The sequence below is a fragment of the Haliotis cracherodii genome, unplaced genomic scaffold (genome assembly GCF_022045235.1).
Source record: "Haliotis cracherodii isolate W230 unplaced genomic scaffold, xgHalCrac1.p SCAF_5, whole genome shotgun sequence".
NCBI lineage: Eukaryota > Metazoa > Mollusca > Gastropoda > Lepetellida > Haliotidae > Haliotis > Haliotis cracherodii.
The window spans coordinates 5,389,450-5,406,432 of NW_027266308.1; the positions used below are offsets into that span (position 1 = coordinate 5,389,450).

At 41.6% G+C, this 16,983-nt stretch overlaps 1 protein-coding gene across 1 annotated transcript; it reads right to left on the reverse strand.

Moving 5' to 3' along the window:
- Window positions 1-460: 460 nt before the first annotated feature.
- On the reverse strand, window positions 461-15,594 carry LOC139444170 (microfibril-associated glycoprotein 4-like). The gene is made up of 3 exons (XM_071225067.1): window positions 15,267-15,594; window positions 5,786-5,882; window positions 461-1,177 (listed from the first exon to the last, which is right to left on the reverse strand). Exons 1-3 carry the CDS (start codon window positions 15,558-15,560, stop codon window positions 522-524), a joined length of 1,047 nt encoding a protein of 348 aa, XP_071081168.1. The 5' UTR covers window positions 15,561-15,594; the 3' UTR covers window positions 461-521.
- Window positions 15,595-16,983: the final 1,389 nt, after the last annotated feature.

The window sequence follows — 16,983 nt, forward strand, 5'->3', positions numbered from 1 at the left end:
GAAACGATCATAAATACTGACGTACGTACATTCATTTAATATTCCGCGATGCACGCATGCACTCGTAATCAGGCGAACCGGATCTACAACATGTTTCGGTTTCAGTTTCGGGTTGTGGAATATGGACTCGTCCGCCGTTTCGGGTACCAGGTACGTTTCTGTATTTTGATTTAGGCTAGAGTACATTTCTGTATACAGAAACGTACCGGGGGTACATTTCTGTAGTACCCGTGCCGACAACGACCCCCTCAGGGCTAATGGGTGGAGGGGTTGAGTCAAATTCTCATGCAAATTTGTTGATTTAAAGAGTAGGTGGGAGAAGGATGGCTTGCTCCGTCTGATCTGCTAGGAGGTCGCGTCAGTTTAACCCCAAACCCCAAGCGAACTATGACCGCCCAAAAGAAAGACAGAACACAAATATTCCTTCGATGGTATTTCATTGAGTTATTTGATTTTCAGCCGTTACAACCGTGGTAGGTAAAGATAATAACAATCTTGTATGTGTTCATCTGAGATGACGCTTAGATGGGGGCCAGCCACATTAGCATTCTGTAGGGTACTTTGCCCCCAAGGTCGTTTGTCCAGAACACCTCAGAAGAAACGTTCATACGGTTCTCGTCCAATGGACGAAGCAGACGACCATTCGGGTTACAATCTGCGCATGCGTCAAACCAAAACCCGCTTTCGTATTCGACGGCACAGCTTCCGGCATCATTGTCGTTGTCTCTGTCGTACGTGCTGAATGCCGATCCGTTTAACGGAGTTAAACAATCACCTAATCGATTCCTGCTGTTGCCACGTGATTCCGAAAAGTACAAACGATAGCCATCTGCCTCATCTGAAAGATGAAAATTGTAATAGAACTGTTGCTTGAAAGAATTGTCACGAAATTTCATTTCAATTTTCAGTGAAAATGTCCCCGGTTTACAAATGTGGTATATCTTCTCCAGCCCCAGCCAGTGATCTTTGTTGGTCAGCCCGAAGCCGTCGCGATATTCTGCCCAACTCCGGTTGAAATCCAACGTGGCAGTTGGTGTTTCCATGCGGTAGTGCATAATTGTTCTTCCTCCATATCTCATGACACATCTCACCGTAAACGGCGTAGATGTAGACGTTGGCTGGATGCTGTAGTAGCCGCTGGGATAGTCGAACCCAGCAGCAAAACCATCACTGCAATCTGAAAGTAAGTAAGTAAGTAAGTAAGTAAGTAAATAAATGAATAAAATTCTAAGTTTTTCAATATGGAAATGCAAAAACAAATTCTTATGTTACATGACATCCTGGTTGTATTTGTGATGTATGCTATGATTAACACCTTTAAACCTGAAACAAATGATAGGAGAATGCAAATAATTCAACCAGGAAACAACTGGGGAGTTTGTGAGGCAAAATTCAGTCAAAAAATTGTTTTTGTTTTTTTCACAAAAATCATTGAATTATATGTTATTTATACGGTAATATGATAAATATGCTTCAAGCAGGGGGATGCGCTCCCCTGCACCCAAATCTGGACGTATGACGTCTATTTGGCAGCGTTTTATGTCATCGAGCCGGCCCCAAAAAAAGGGATTGTGGCAAAGGGGCCCAGGGTATTTATCATAAAAATGGAAAGATGATACATTGGATAATCGAGGATGCAATGAGAACTTAGGGCACTTTATGAGAGAATACTTTTGTACTATTACTTTACCCGCAGCTTACGATTGTCATGGCGAATATCGCTTTTAAGAACGGTTCTCAGTAGCGTATTAAAACATTTTATGTTTTCAGGACCTGGGACTTCGTTTCGAAACAAATTACTTATTTGCGTATTTTTTTTTTAAAATAATAAAAAATATCATTTTACCAGCATGTGGATTATTTCTAAAGCTTAGATTGTTTTTTTGCACATGATTCAATACCAATCTCTGCCTTTTTCTTATTGTTTTACAATACCTGAGCAATAAACTCTCATTTGTTCTGAAGTATTATTTTTTTCACATAACGTATCCAGAGAAGATGATGGTCGACCTTTGAAATAAAACAGTGTTCTATCAAACTGGATGATTTTACAAAAAGGCCTTTATGGTAAATAAATAAGTTGTCATCCGTCAACTTCTAAGTGATCTTATCTAACAATTTATATAAGTACCTTTTCCCTTAAGATCAGAATAAAGAAACTTTGGCACCCGACGAGCAGATCTCTATTCATGAGAACAAGGTGGCCAGGGCAATACGTTGACGTTAACGTTGTTCAGGTAGTCTTGAACAATTCGGACGGTGTGAGGCCTTGCGTTGTGTTGTTGCAAAATTAATCCTCTTGGTTGATGTTGAATAAAGGGCACCACAACAGGTCTCAACACTTCATCCCTATATCGCTGAACATTCAGGTTTCCTCAGATGATAACCAGCCGTGTTGTAATCTGGCCACAAATGCCACCCCATACCATGACGCCTCCACCTCCAAACGGGTGAACTTCTCTAATGCAGTTTGGCGCCAGTCGCTCTCCCCTTCGTCGAAAAACTCGAACTCTGCCATCGTTCCTGAAGAGACAGAACCGACTTTCATCTGTAAAGAGCACTCTCGCCCAGTCACGTCGCTGCCACCGACGTGCAGTTCGTGCCCATTGCAGTCTGCGTTGACGGTGTAGACGGGTCAAGGCGATTCCACGGAAGGGTCGGTAGGCTCGTATACCAGCCGTACGAAGTCGTCGAAGGACTGTTCGTCTGCTGATGGCATGGCCTAGTGCTGCTGTTGATGTCGCCGTCACACATCTGTTTCGGAGGTGAATCTGCTGGATGTAGCGGTCTTCGACCGGTGTTGTCACTCTCGGTCTTCCCGATCTTGGCCGGTCTTGAGTCTGTCCTGTCTGTTGGTAGCGGATTATCAACTTGCTGATGGTGGTCTGGGAGCAGTTGAAGGTTCTGGCTATCTGACGTTGAGTAGCCCTCATATTGGCCATACCGATCGCTCTGTCTCGTTGCGCTTGTGTATGTCTGGGCATATTCTTGGTGGTTTTTTTTGCTTACTGAATGCCTGCTCTGTCCAACGTGGGTATTTATGCCACAATCACGCACGTGGATTTGGATCACGTTTTGCACGTTTTCAACAATGCATGCTTTGGAAAGCTGCGTTCGAAATCTGCGATGTGGTTGTGGTCATGTTGCAATTGGGCGAATGTTTTCTGCGGGGGTTCAAACCTGTACCAGATTTTTTGCTTTTATACAACTATTTTTAAAGCGACAACTTTCTTTTGCCCGGAAGTTTAGTTCACTTTCTTATGGCCCATAGTTGAAAGTTAGTCAGGCTCAGAACCTTTCGACCAGCCCTCGTTCGTGTTTTGTATACCATGCTCCACCATCACCCTTGGGCACGCCAGAAACCTATGATTGTGGGTTCGAATCCCGGTTCGCCCCGATTATGTTTCTAGGTTTGTCAGCACCATACCCGTGCTCGTGGGTTTCACCAAAGTGTAAACGTCTGAGACCTGCATTACTTCAGGCTTTCCTCCCACATTAAGCTGACACGCCGTGATATAACTGGAATACTGTTAAAAGCGGCGTTAAACCCAATTCACGCACGGAAGCCATCACCCGTAAATACATACGGCCTATTTGTATTGTACTCACAAAACTGAATCATAAACTTTTGTTCTCCCACATGACGGCTTCAGCTGTTTTAAACAATAGGTGGTGCCAAATGATGAGACCCCATTTTTAACCTACGAATCAGGCCACGGCCTTGTTCCAGTGAAAACTCGATGAGAGCTCAGAGTACGTTACACAAACGGAAATATTTCTCATGCAACGCGTGCCATAGCCCTGAGGCCCTGTTCTGAGCACTGCTTCAACATCAGGCAGTGGCCACAGTCCCTATTGTCGTTGCTTGGAAATTTCTAGATCAATTGACATCCCGAGTGTCAAACTGGATACAATATTAGCTTAAAAGTAAAGATTGATATCCGGGCTGTACGTGCCTACTCCAGTGAAGCCATAGTGTTGATCCTCTGTACGCCTACATTTTAACCCAACCATCAGGTTTATCAGAATATGTATTGAACTTAGAACCTTTTAAGATCTTTGTAGTTTTAATCTCATTGATGTAACCGCTCACTGTGTCAACATATTGCATAATGTAAAGGTTATAATAATAACTCTTTTAAACTTTTACCTTCTCACGTGTATATATATGTATAAACAATTCATAATTGATATTGTGCAATTGCATGTAGCCCGTGGCTTCTTTGAATGCCTCGTATTTAAAATATAACGTCAACACCAGAGAATAACCAGTCTTGATTATCCGCCTGAACAGATTCCAATAGACGCCTGGTCTAACGCTTATTATACTTCTTTAGAATCAAGAGCATCTTCGACAACTTCTGGCTTCGGCAAAGTTATGAATAAGTAAATATCTGGATTATTTCTTGGAAAGCTGTCTGGTGTTCCCCACCTTTCGGACCATAGGTCATAGTTAGGGGAATACTAACCCGGAACAACGGATACTGGCACGGCTAAGGGACGCAACTCTGCACAGCAACAAATGCCCAAACATGCGAATGAAAACATGTTTGTGTATAAAGTCAACTTTTTAAGTTCTAAAATTATGTGAATATGCTGTGCTATTTCATTTTAAGGTCTGTGAAAAATTCATCTTCTGTTCAGCCCTAAAATATGTATTTAGGCATGCTTAATTGAGGTTTCAGCTGATTACGTAGCAGATGGAGTGAGTGAGTGAGTATGGTTTTACGCCGCTTTTAGCAATATTCCAGCAATATCACGGCGGGGGGCACCAGAAATGGGCTTCACACATTGTACCCATGTCGGGAATCGAACCCGGGTCTTCGGCGTGACGGGCGAACGCTTTAATCACTAGGCTACCCGACCGCCCCCGTAGCAGATGGAATTACATTTTAAAAAAATTGCTAGTCTAACAAAACATATTGTGTCCATGTGAGAATGTCTATGTATTCTAACCAGCACTTTAAACCGGGTGATGAGTTGGACACAGACGTGCTCTTTATGTCCAATAAAAATACTTCTACAAATGCAAACTGTTTCCGATGATAATTTGGATGGATATTTTAAGACAAAAATATCAATCTGTTGTGGCTTAATCTTTCTTTTTCAATGATTGTGATGAAAGAAGATTTCTTTAAATAAATCTTACCATGAAAATCATCATCTTCCAGAGGCAAGAAAGTTAACTAACTATAAAAGTGATTGGATTAGGCTGCAATTATGGAGTTATTATTTGGCTGGACTATCGAATCTATGCATAGTCCAATCAAAATCCCGTAACGAAATCGGCATCCTGTTCGTAAACTGCCTAGCAGATTTCGGTCAATTGCAGGATTTGCAAAGAATGTGTACCGTCAACTTAGCATCAACAGACATTTTCAAAATCTTTTCATGTTTTTAATCAAGGTGCTCACTTGATTTGATACACTTCTCGGAGTAAGACCCATTTTATTACTAAATTGATCTTGATTATTGACCAGATCGTCTTCACTGTAAGGACGCAATTTTATTTGAAGCAAATGCAAGTGATATGAGAGGTCGAATCTGATTTGTCAGTAGGAGGGTTAGGAAGGGACATAACTCATAAAAGCCACTGGTTGCGCTAAGATCGAGCCCTGAAATTCCAGCGTAGTTCGGCAAGGGTGGAAACTGGACTTTTACCGTCAGTTAACACCCTTGCCTCGGGAAGATGGTAAATCATGTGACACTTTGCTGAAATGAAGGCATTAAGAATAGGAACACGAAGAGAAGCGTCCTGGCCTGTTTCAGTCACTGTTACACCTACCTGTCATTAACCGTTCACACCGTGTACCCACGTAGCCATTGACACACTTGCAGCTCGAGTCGGGTTGTAGAATACCGCCATTTGCACATTCTTGAGCCTGACATATATAACATGCACAATACGATGAGAATGAGGTTTGATATGCCTACAACGAATTTTCTTACAACCATGTCTATCATTTACCACAATTTGAAAACAAAAGAAGGTTGTAGCGTTTGTTTGTCGACATATTACCAGCCGACAGTTTGTTTATGCCAAGACTCTGTTTGTTTGTTTGTTTGTTGTTGAACGCCGCACTCAGCAATATTCCAGCTATATGACGGCGGTTTGTAAATAATCGAGCCTGGACCAGACAATCCAGTGATTGATATCATGAGCTTCGATCCGCACAATTGGGATACGATGACATGCATCACAACCAAGTCAGCAAGCCTGACCACCCGATCCCGTTAGTCGCCTTTTAGGACAAGCACAGTCGCCTTTTTCGGCAAGCATGGGTTGCTGAAGACCCATTCTACCCTGGATCTTCACGAGTAGCCAAGGCTCTGTTCATCACGGTCATCTAAATTTAATGTAACCATACATGACGCTTCGCTGCAGTGAGCCTGAATTGCAGAGAACAATGTCCACATGCCCACTGGGATATATTTTCTAGTTGTTACACTGCTGTAGCGGGGTACATGGATATTTATCCAACAGTCGCTGACCAATGGAATTCAAGAAATGTACATGCAAGCAAGGAAGGATATAGAGAATACTACACTCGTTCTCGTTAGATACCATTTTTACGAAACGAGTGGACTTTCTATGGTATCTGACCGAGCGAGGTCAGATACCATAGAAAGTTCACGAGTTTCGTAAAAATGGTATCTAACGAGAATGAGTGTGGTATTTTATTTATTACCCACGTTAAATATATATTTAAGTGTAAATACATAACAACTTTCGTTCACTGACAGACCAAACTGAAACCGGTTGCAAAATCTGGTTGCACATGAATATTGATATATGACCAAATATGGGCATTGTTGACATGTTTATGCATACGCATTAACAACATGCGCCTGCTGTTCTGTTTGCAAACAAACCAGCACCGACCCTCAAGATGCTTTTGGAAGAAAGTCTTCAACTTATGGTAATTCAAGCGCAATGTTGTTAGTACGCGGGACACCGATAAGAAAATTTGAGATGTCACATTAGCGCCGCGCTTTGAATATCGGACCAACAGTCGCTCGCAGTGCCGTGGTCCCGTCTGTGCAATCAAAATGGTTCGGTTTCCTTGATCCATCAGCTGAATTTATATCATGTCCGTACCATTTTGGAAGAGGGAAATCAGACTGTTCGCCAAAGACATTCATGTTAACTGTACCACCCTTTACTGAAGACGTGAAAATCAACAAACTCAAATCTGCCTTCATGTCAATGACAGCTTCCAACGATCGAAGGGCAAGGTCGCCACCGGAATAAGAAAAGACAACCGCGATCCACTCACAGCGTTTTACGCTAGAGATAGGGAATGTTATTGTTCACATTTGGGATGTTTGGGGCCACAAAATCAGAAGTCAGGCACCCTTCCACGGAGTTTTCGAATGATTTGTATCGGAACTATGAACTTTAAGTGATCTGGTCGTGCTGTCGTGTACGTTCATTCATGAACAACACCTCCCGAAACAGCGCCACAAAATACGCTTCAAAGGGGACACCGATGGCACAACCGGATCATCCCAAGTAAGTCTAGATATCTGTCCAGATAGTTTAAACACGCTTATCCTTTTACGTTAAATCAATTTGAAAGTTGCGAAAGTGGACGGGTGCGTCACGCTCAAGGGACGCGCTCGATCGGCAGTCGTACATTGTAAATCGATTTATAGATCTAGCTCGATTATATGTCTGTAGAAGCTCTATGCATAACTTATATAGAATGCAAACCGAATTTGATGCGTGTGACTATCTTGTTTGGTTTAATACAGTGTTTGTAAATATCTCTCATTCTCATGAATTTCTTCAGTTCTGCCTTGTAATCGCAAAATGAATGACGTCTCGCAATTTTTTTATGAATGAAAAAAGTAGTCCCGGTGTGACAGAGGTCACGGTTATCCAATCAAAACGAATAAAACAAGGTCAACCTTGTACGACACACGTGTGACGTACGGATTTAGTATCTTACCACCTGTGTCTTCACCACGTGGGTAATAAATAGAGAATACTACACTCGTTCTCGTAAGATACTATTTTTTACGAAACGAGGGAACTTTCTATGGTATCTGACCGAGCGAAAGCGAGGTCAGATACCATAGAAAGTTCAAGAGTTTCGTAAAAATAGTATCTTACGAGAACGAGTGTAGTATTTTATTTATTACCCACATTTTTAAGGACGAAAATAGCGTTTTCGTTACTTTATACGCCAAACGCAAAATGGCTCGAACTCTGGTTGCGCATGAATAGTAAAATGCCCAAATATAGACATGCTAACTTATTTACGCATTGGTAAATAGTTCCTGTTGTTTGTGTATGAATAATTGACAATACAGCTCATGCCAGGAAATAACAGTTTTAATTTGGAGAGAGTAAACTAACTGGAATGTGTATGATGTGAACACACTGAACAAAAACATGTAAAAAGTCAAACGTCGCCTCCCGTTTGAATCTCGGCCATGCCGCGGAGACGTTCACTCACGCCGCTAGTACATTCATCAGTTAGCCTACTCAACATTACTGTCGTCAGTGGACCTAGTTTCCAGCTTTTAACGTTTCGGAGCATAGAAATCCCTGTGGTCACCAAGGAAGTTAATGTTTATCGTTCCTCCATATATAGGAGCAGAGAAAATGGAATTGACAAAGTCGCACCGAGTTTGCTTGGATTGTGCGGAGGTCACAACATTGACGGAACGAGATGTGCTTTCGGGAAGGGCAAGGTCACCGCGAGTGTTGGAAGAGATCATGTTACTAATGTCACGATGTTGAACGCTGGAAATACTGCTGTAGTTGTGCACACTTTGGATGTTTTTGTGACCGGAAATTTGCATGATTTCTGTGCCCGGTACACCAATCTCACGGAGTGATTGAATCATGGTTTTCCTGGCCGAGTGATTTGTGACACGTTTTCCAATGATTCCCGCTGAATTGGATATTCTTTTCATGATTGAGCCAAGTTTATTTTTTCCAACTGGTCCACGTTTAAACCAAGGATGGTTAGGGGCAGGTGCTAATTTCGAATTCGTGGCCAAATAGAACGGAGTGTCTGGTGAACAAAAATCTACCGGGCGCAAACTGGCATACAGTTTGTACAGTGCAACTGGACATCGTGGGTCGTTAGTGGACCATGCACGGGGAGGCACGTCACGGACATTACGTGTGTCATTGCCTGTGCGTGTCTTTGTTTGACGTTCATTGTACTCAATGAACTCTCTACCATCAGAGTCGAGTTTTAGAACTACATCTCCCCACCTCATCAAGTGATGAGGTTTTACACTTCGGAGACCAAAGTGTCTTGTGTTATTCCACCATAGTGTGTTGAGAATGGATTCTGGATTATTAGGACCCAATTCGTTTGCATCAAACATCATGTTTATTTCATCATTGGACAGACTTTCGGCCCTATTAGGTAAGTTTCCTCGCCCTTCTCTTTTTAGAACTTTTTGTTTGGTTGACAGGACTTCGCCAAGTTTTGAAAACTGACGATCCTGCAACAAGGACTTTTCATATCCCCTTGATTTTAGAAATCTGTCAATGCTTGATAGCTTTGATGTCAAAGAGCTTGGTTCATAGTCCTGGCCGTTTGATTTCTTTGTCAAGATGAAAAAGCTACACAATACATCGCATAGTTCATTTGGGGGTATGGTTTCAACCGGCCTAGAATCAGCGTTGGCGTTCATGAATTTCTCCAAAATACTCCAAAATATGTCATATTGGGTTTTTCTCCAGGTGTTTTGATTTCGATTTTGATGTATGAAATTGTCAATGTTTGAACAGTCATACTGATACACATTGTCACCTGGTATATCATCAAAAAAGTCATCCTTAAATAGTTCCTCATAGACACATTCTGGAACAGTGTCAAATGGGTTCAAAACGGATATAGGGGCCGATGATACAGTCTCAGGAACAACAGTAAGTCTATGCCGTCCTACTTGCCTCATTTCACCATTTAGAGTTTTGATATTGTAGGCATTGAATGTTCCAAGTGGTTGAACAATAGAAAGCACCCGTCCTCTAACTTCTCCGTCAATTTTGACACAATCGTTAACGCGAATAGTGGTAGCCATCTTTCGATCTGCGCTAATATTTTAGCTAGCAGACGATCGTGCGGGAGATGTTGTTTTTTTGTAGTATATTTGTTACCAAACGCAAAATGTTTCAAGTTAGCCAAACAAAATACCATTTATTGTCATGACATGTATTAAAATTGCTTGTGATTGTTTGTAAATGTCTCTCGTTTTCACGAGAATCCTACAGTTCTGCTTCGTAGTAGTAAAGAGTTGTGAAAGCGAATGACGTCTCGTGATTGTTTATGAATGAAAAAAGTAGTTCCGGTGTGACCGAGGTCACGATTGTCCAATCAAAACGAATAAAACGAGGTCAACCTTGTACGACACACGTGTGACGTACGGATTTAGTATCTTACCACCTGTATCTTCACCACGTGGGTAATAAAAAACAATACCCTATGACGTCATTTGTAGTATTTTGCACTCTCTTACCCAGAGTTCCTTGTGACCAGCATAGTACCGCACTCCGGCGCAGTAGTGACTCAGCATAAGCTGGTTCCCGGCTCCCTATGCGCGTCGTCAACTTGCGACATGTTTCTCATTACTTACATGTCACATTTATGTATATACGATCCCTGAATCAACGAAAGTCCCCTCGTAAAATCCCGCGTACTGTTGACAGTGAACATGCCATTTTGTAAAGGTCGGTCACCGGTAGTGATGTCATATACCAACATTGCTGTACATATTGGGTAATTTCTTTGAGGTTAAGGTCCTTGAATGAAAGCACACACGATCATTGTAACCCTCTGTTTACAGTTGTAATTATTATGTAGATTGTGCATATCTTTTATACATTTTTTCACACTTTTAATTTCATGTTTTTTGGCTATTCTATTACAATTTCAATGTTTTCAACAGAAGTTTCATCATTTTAACGTAATCATCCAATAAATATATTGCAACCACACACGAGTCGTACAACACATTTCTATTTTGTCAGAAGAGTCACATCATATATATTACGAGTTATTCCTTATTCCTTAAATTGAACACAAACCCACGTAAACATAAACATGTTTGACGTCATGGAATGGAATGGCAAAATTAGGGATATTTTCTGTGCGACATTCATACTGTATGCGTGGCTCTACATATGTCGACATATACAAATTTCAAACATGCGTATCTCGTTCAAATACCTGAGAATATTTTATTCGCACAAAGTTTTCTGAAAGTGTATGATAAATATTTTTCTCGCATAGCACAATTTGGGGGTGTATTCGAAAACCTGCGAAATGTTCATGCCAAGAATACGCAAGACTATGTTTACTATCATTTCTCTTGCATATTGATATCATGTACGTAAAATACATGAAGAAAATAATTTCGGAAATTTAATTTCCTACAATTAAGTAAAATTTAAAGTTTTAAGGTCCTGCACCAGATGGTGACACATCTAAAAAAACGACTCAAGGAAGTTTGTGACGCTTTTTTTTAATGGAGGCTTTTGTAGAAGGGTAGCGCTTCATCTAAAAATAGCGACCAATGAAAAATTACCTAACATTGTGTATGTCTAATATTTCGAAGGCGTTCACAGCCATCGTCTCATTGGTCTGTACCGGCTCGTATATTGTGATATTAGAGACGGGGCCCAGCTTATGACTCAGCATAACACCACTGCCACAGGCTAATTTGCATATCACGTGACCGGACTTGCGTAGTTATCCTATGTTTACATTGGTTGTACGGCTCCACGTGCTGTCATCGAAGTCCTTCGGGGTGCTAGCGATACGGTCACTTTGATGTGTAAATATGTATTGCCATGCAACTCACTGTCGCAGTTGCAGTACCATATTTATATAATTATGCCAAACGATATGTAAATCGCCCCCAAATACTTGCGTTAGTCCGTTCTATTCTGACTTCTGAAAAAGCGCGTTTCTTTTCAAACAAGAGAAAAGACCGGTCACGTGATATGCAAATTAGCCTGTGGTAGTGGTGTTATGCTAATAGTATGCTGCCAGTCACACCGGCGAAACAATGCTCTGTGACATCAGTGGTCATCGAGTTTGCATAAGCTCCCTTCAGTGTTCTATCATCTCTGCACGCAGCGTCATTGATTAAGCCCAGCGATGTTGAGAGTTTTGAATATTTGTTTACACATATATTATTTTTTTCGATTCAGTACTTTCCATTATTATGCACAGGATTGCAGTTTATTTGGTAGCAAGCGCTAGATTATGAAAGCACTTTGATTTTCAATATATCTTTTATTTCGCGTTCTTCGTAATTCAAGTTGCTACAGTGATAAATGCGAACTTATACACATATATTATTTTTTAGATTCATTAATTTTAATGATTATGCACAGGAATGCAGTTTATTAGGTATATTGTATTGACGCTGAACACATCCAAATGTCGCCTGTGTTAGGGTAGGTTACCCCGAACTTTATCCTTAGCCCTTGGATCCTCTTTACGATCAATCAACACTAACTAAACGATCATGAGGGTTACGTTCTCGTTTAGTGGCTTTTATAGATTCAAAAGCGGTTCCTAATATTCTTCACACAAAAACGTCGAGAAAGCAGGATGAAAACTGTCCGGGAACATTCACACAAGCCACTTTCACCCGCTACATTTATTCAGTATTGATTCAAAAGCAGCCTCACCCTTGTGGCGACTCTCTTGATATATTTTAAAATACCATGCTGGTGTTATACGCTTTTTCCGTAATGGACAAATCATATATATATTGAACCGCAAAAGAAACGTCACCCAAAGTAACATTGCATCAAAAGTTGTCATTCAAATATCTGGGTATTTTTTGTCAAAGTTTCTAAAATTTAACATTACCTTGTCCGTAAAAAATAAAATTTGATGATAAAAAAAACAAAGCAGATGACAATAAAACCGATCGCCCAAGCGCATCACGGCAACGGCCATGGTAACCCGACGCACGTGAGTTCCGTGCAAATTAAAATGCACATGCGTTCCGCCATTTCTTGCCCTATAAAAATCCACCAAGATCGGATAACATTCATTCGTTATTGAATTGCTACCACATGCCAAGATTGACAAGAAATCAGCGACACCAAGCCCTTGGACGATTGCATGCTGGACAAACCGCCCGGTAAGTAGCCAATGCATTTCAAGTCTATATACAGGCTCCAGCAACAGTACCAGACCACCAACACTACAGATGACCGACCACATAGTGGAAGACCAAGGGTCACCACCCGACGAGAGGATCGTCAGATTGTGCGACAGCATCTTCAATATCGCTTTGTTACTGCTGCGGGAACTGCTCGACAGACCACGGGGTCACACCAGCGACACATTAGAGAGAGAGCGAGAGAAGAGACTTCCTCCAGCAGAATGTCATCAGAACCAAGCAGTGGCCTGCCCTCAGTCCCAATTGAAATCCCATTGAGCACCCGTGGGACGAGATTCAAAGACGGCTGAATGAACTGCAGCTGAACTGCGTCAGGTGTTCATCAGAGTGTGTCTTCAAGTGCCTATGGCCTTCATCAACCGCCTCATCCATTCCATGTATCGACGTTGCAAGACAGTCATCAATGCATATGGCGGACAAACTAGATACTGACTTGTGATGCCATTTTCTCAGAGACTAGTGTTGTGTTTCACTTTAAGAACATTTGACACTTTAATTTCAACCTTGATGATCAGTTTTGCCAAGTTTCATCTTTTTAATATGTCTCAAAGTATGTTTACAGTATTTTGACAAATAAGGTTTCTCATATATCTATCCATGGTGACGTTTCTTTCGCGGTTCAGTATATATAACGTCACGAGTATTCAAGACGAGAATCAGGCAAGTAGTTACGGAGCTATTAATGGGGTGTTATCAAAGTATTCTGATATATCATGCCAGAATATTTCAGCGCTATCAGATGTCAATACAACTGTTTATTTCTTGCTTTTGTTATACGTCTGAAAATGAGATGTAAAATACATCAGCGATTTGAACGAGTGTCACTATGACAGTGTATGTTAATAGGTTCAGCTATCCTGCCATCATCGGGCACCGACTGTTAACAATGGCAGTCACTCGCACATTGCAGCAACCGCCTCCCAGGTCTAGTGGGTAGAATGTCTGTCCTTAGAGCAGAAAGTCGGTGGTTCTATCCCCAGCTTGTCATACTAAACGCCTTTAAAAGATTGTACTTGTTAACCTGTCTGGTGCTTGGTTTCCACGGATAATCGAGACTGGTTATTCTCTGGTGTTGACGTTTGGAAATTTGGAAATGTCTACCACATGTCTACCACAACACTTTCTGAAAGCCTTCTAAGGCCTCGACAATTGTACCCTGATCATAAAGAGTCGTATCCTCAATTGTACCTTGTATCAAAAGTTTAGACACCAGAGCCTAGATAATAAAAGGGAAAGTTGACATTTGAAAAGCCATGATTTCTCTTATACCGTCTTGCTGATAGGTTTTTTTTGTCATTCTGAGTCTTTCTGATCAGGCGGTTCCACTGGTTTCTTTGATTTTAACTCAGGTGAGTAATTCAGTGGAAGGGAGTTGCCTGTTTGACCATTATTGAACGATATCAGATCGACATACCTGAAGTTAAACATTTTGGACATATTGTTGAAATTTACCAATCCGAAAGGACATCCAGACTCGTATGGATGAAGAAACAGATCAGCATGGAGGTGGGCACAATTGGTGCCCATGGGGTGCCTACTGCTTGCCTAATTGTCTTACCCCCAAATTTCACATAGATGTTATCTATGACAAAGTCCAGCATTTGTCATACTGTTTTCTCAGTAAGCTTCGCAATGTTTGAGGTGAGGTGAGGTGAAATGGGGTTTAACGTCGCGTCAGAGATTATTGCTCTAACGACGTGCATGCACGTGTGTGTGTGTGTGTGTGTGTGTGTTTGTACTAGTCCGGACTGATGCCAGATGAGATACCATGCCGCAGTTTAGCATGAATACCCCACACAGACCCAGTATACCGGCTCCGAGCCGACCAGCTCTTGGCTCATTGGCCCCTTAATATCCAGCGCCAGACAGGGTTACAAGAAGAACCATCTTTCAACGCGCAATGTTTGAACGCATAAGCAACGACGTCATGGTACGCCATCAGCCAAGTCCCAGAGTCTGACTACCTGGAACCCCAGTAGAGTGGACCTTTAATATATTATACTGTGGTCCTATTCTGACCATGAAAAACAACGTATAAATTGGCATTGCACGTAAACATCTACATGCAAAGGGCTAAGTCAAAATTACATTCATACCTTTACGTAGTAAATCATGTCAGGATCAATTTCCATCTTCGAACAATCCCCTTGATCAAAGTCCGTGTTGAGATGGCACCTCCTGGAGAGGGAACCGTAATGAAAGGACTTGCAGGAATCACTCTCAGAACATTTTCGTCCACAGTCCAGCTTCGTCACATCACGAATTATCAAGGATATGTACACGCTCTTCATGATCTGTCCAGGACATGAGGACAGAACTCGGTAATTGTCGGTGTGTATCATGCACACTGGTGTCAGAAGAAGAGCCAAGGTATAACACGTTATATACATCGCTTGTAGAGTATCTATGTTTCACTCCTTTCATTGAAACGCTTATCAACCGACGAAGTCCGCAGTTCACGTTGTTTGGTGCACGGGCGATTCAGTTTAACTCAATATTTGTGTTCTTTTTCACCAAACACATTAACTATTCTGGAGACATCTGGCCCAAGGCTTCGTTGGTGTTGCGTCTTCTGTTTTGACAGAGAGTTAAGATCTTGTATAGTTTCACCTTCTACAAGGTCAAGGCCCCTCCAGCTTCATCATCAATTATGTCTCCGGATGAAATTTCACTGTGTTAGATGCCGAAATTTTATGAATAACTACATTGTAAAGTTGTTTGATGTCGGGTAAAAGCATGTGTCGGCTTGGAAGAACAGGAGATTTCATTAGTCAGACCCAACCGCTAGATATACATATACGTGTAGGGATGTTGATTAATCGGTCAATGATAATATTGAGATTTTGCTACTCAGGAAATCGAAAAACTCATTGATCGGTAATAAACAGGAAGCAAGGTATCGATCCGATTTGTAAGCTCACATGGCCCGAAGGCCCGAGTCAGCTTATGGTATTGTTCATTTTCCATCGCACGAACGAACCGGCGACTTTGTTCGCCTGACATGAAATGACTGGAATATGAAAAAAAAATTAAAAAATTAAACGCAACTGATGTGCAAACTGTATGAATCCATCGTTGCATATAATGTGTTCCTGTTATATACCGGTTGCTGTGGATGGAAACCCGACAACAGCCGCTAACCACCATCTTCCCGAGGCAAGAGCGTCAATTGACTATGAAAGTCCAGTTTCCACCCTTGCCGAACTAGGCTGGTATTATGGAGTTACATTTTGGCTGGACTAACGGGTCTATGCATGGTCCAATCAAAATCGCACGCCGAAATCGAAATCCGGTTCGTAAAGTGTCATGCAAATTTCGGTCGACTGCAGGAATTGCAAAACATGTGCACCGCTAACTCGTTGTGAACAGATATTTTCTATATCTTTTCATGTTTTTAATCAAGGTGCTCACGTGATTTGATCAACTTCGCGATGTAAGACTCGTTTTGTCACACTATAGATCTTGATTATCGATCAGATCGTCTTGACTGGGCCCCACCGTTTTCTTTGAAGAACATGCAAGTGATACGAGAGGTTGAATCTGATTGGCCAATAGGAGAGTCATAGAAAGGACATAACTCGTAATAGCTACTAAAGTATAACAGAGGACAAACGCTTTTATTTATCTGCACTGTGTATTTCTCTCCGGGGGGGTCTAGTCTACACTCCGAGGAGGATTTATTTGATATTTTGGAAAGCGATATTTTGAGCTTAAAATCAGACTTTCCAAACTGTGAGATAGTTATTCATGGTGATTTCAATGCTCGAACCGGTGATGATGGTACACGCCCAGATTTTATTGAAAATGATGATA

Excerpts from the sequence above, each read along its gene's own strand:
- LOC139444170 (XM_071225067.1), bottom strand. The coding sequence starts at position 15,560 with ATGTATATAACGTGTTATACCTTGGCTCTTCTTCTGACACCAGTGTGC. Across the intron at positions 5,883-15,266 it reads ACATGATTTACTACGTAAAG|GCTCAAGAATGTGCAAATGG; the intron begins GTATGAATGTAA and ends TATATATGTCAG. Across the intron at positions 1,178-5,785 it reads GTGTGAACGGTTAATGACAG|ATTGCAGTGATGGTTTTGCT; the intron begins GTAGGTGTAACA and ends ACTTACTTTCAG.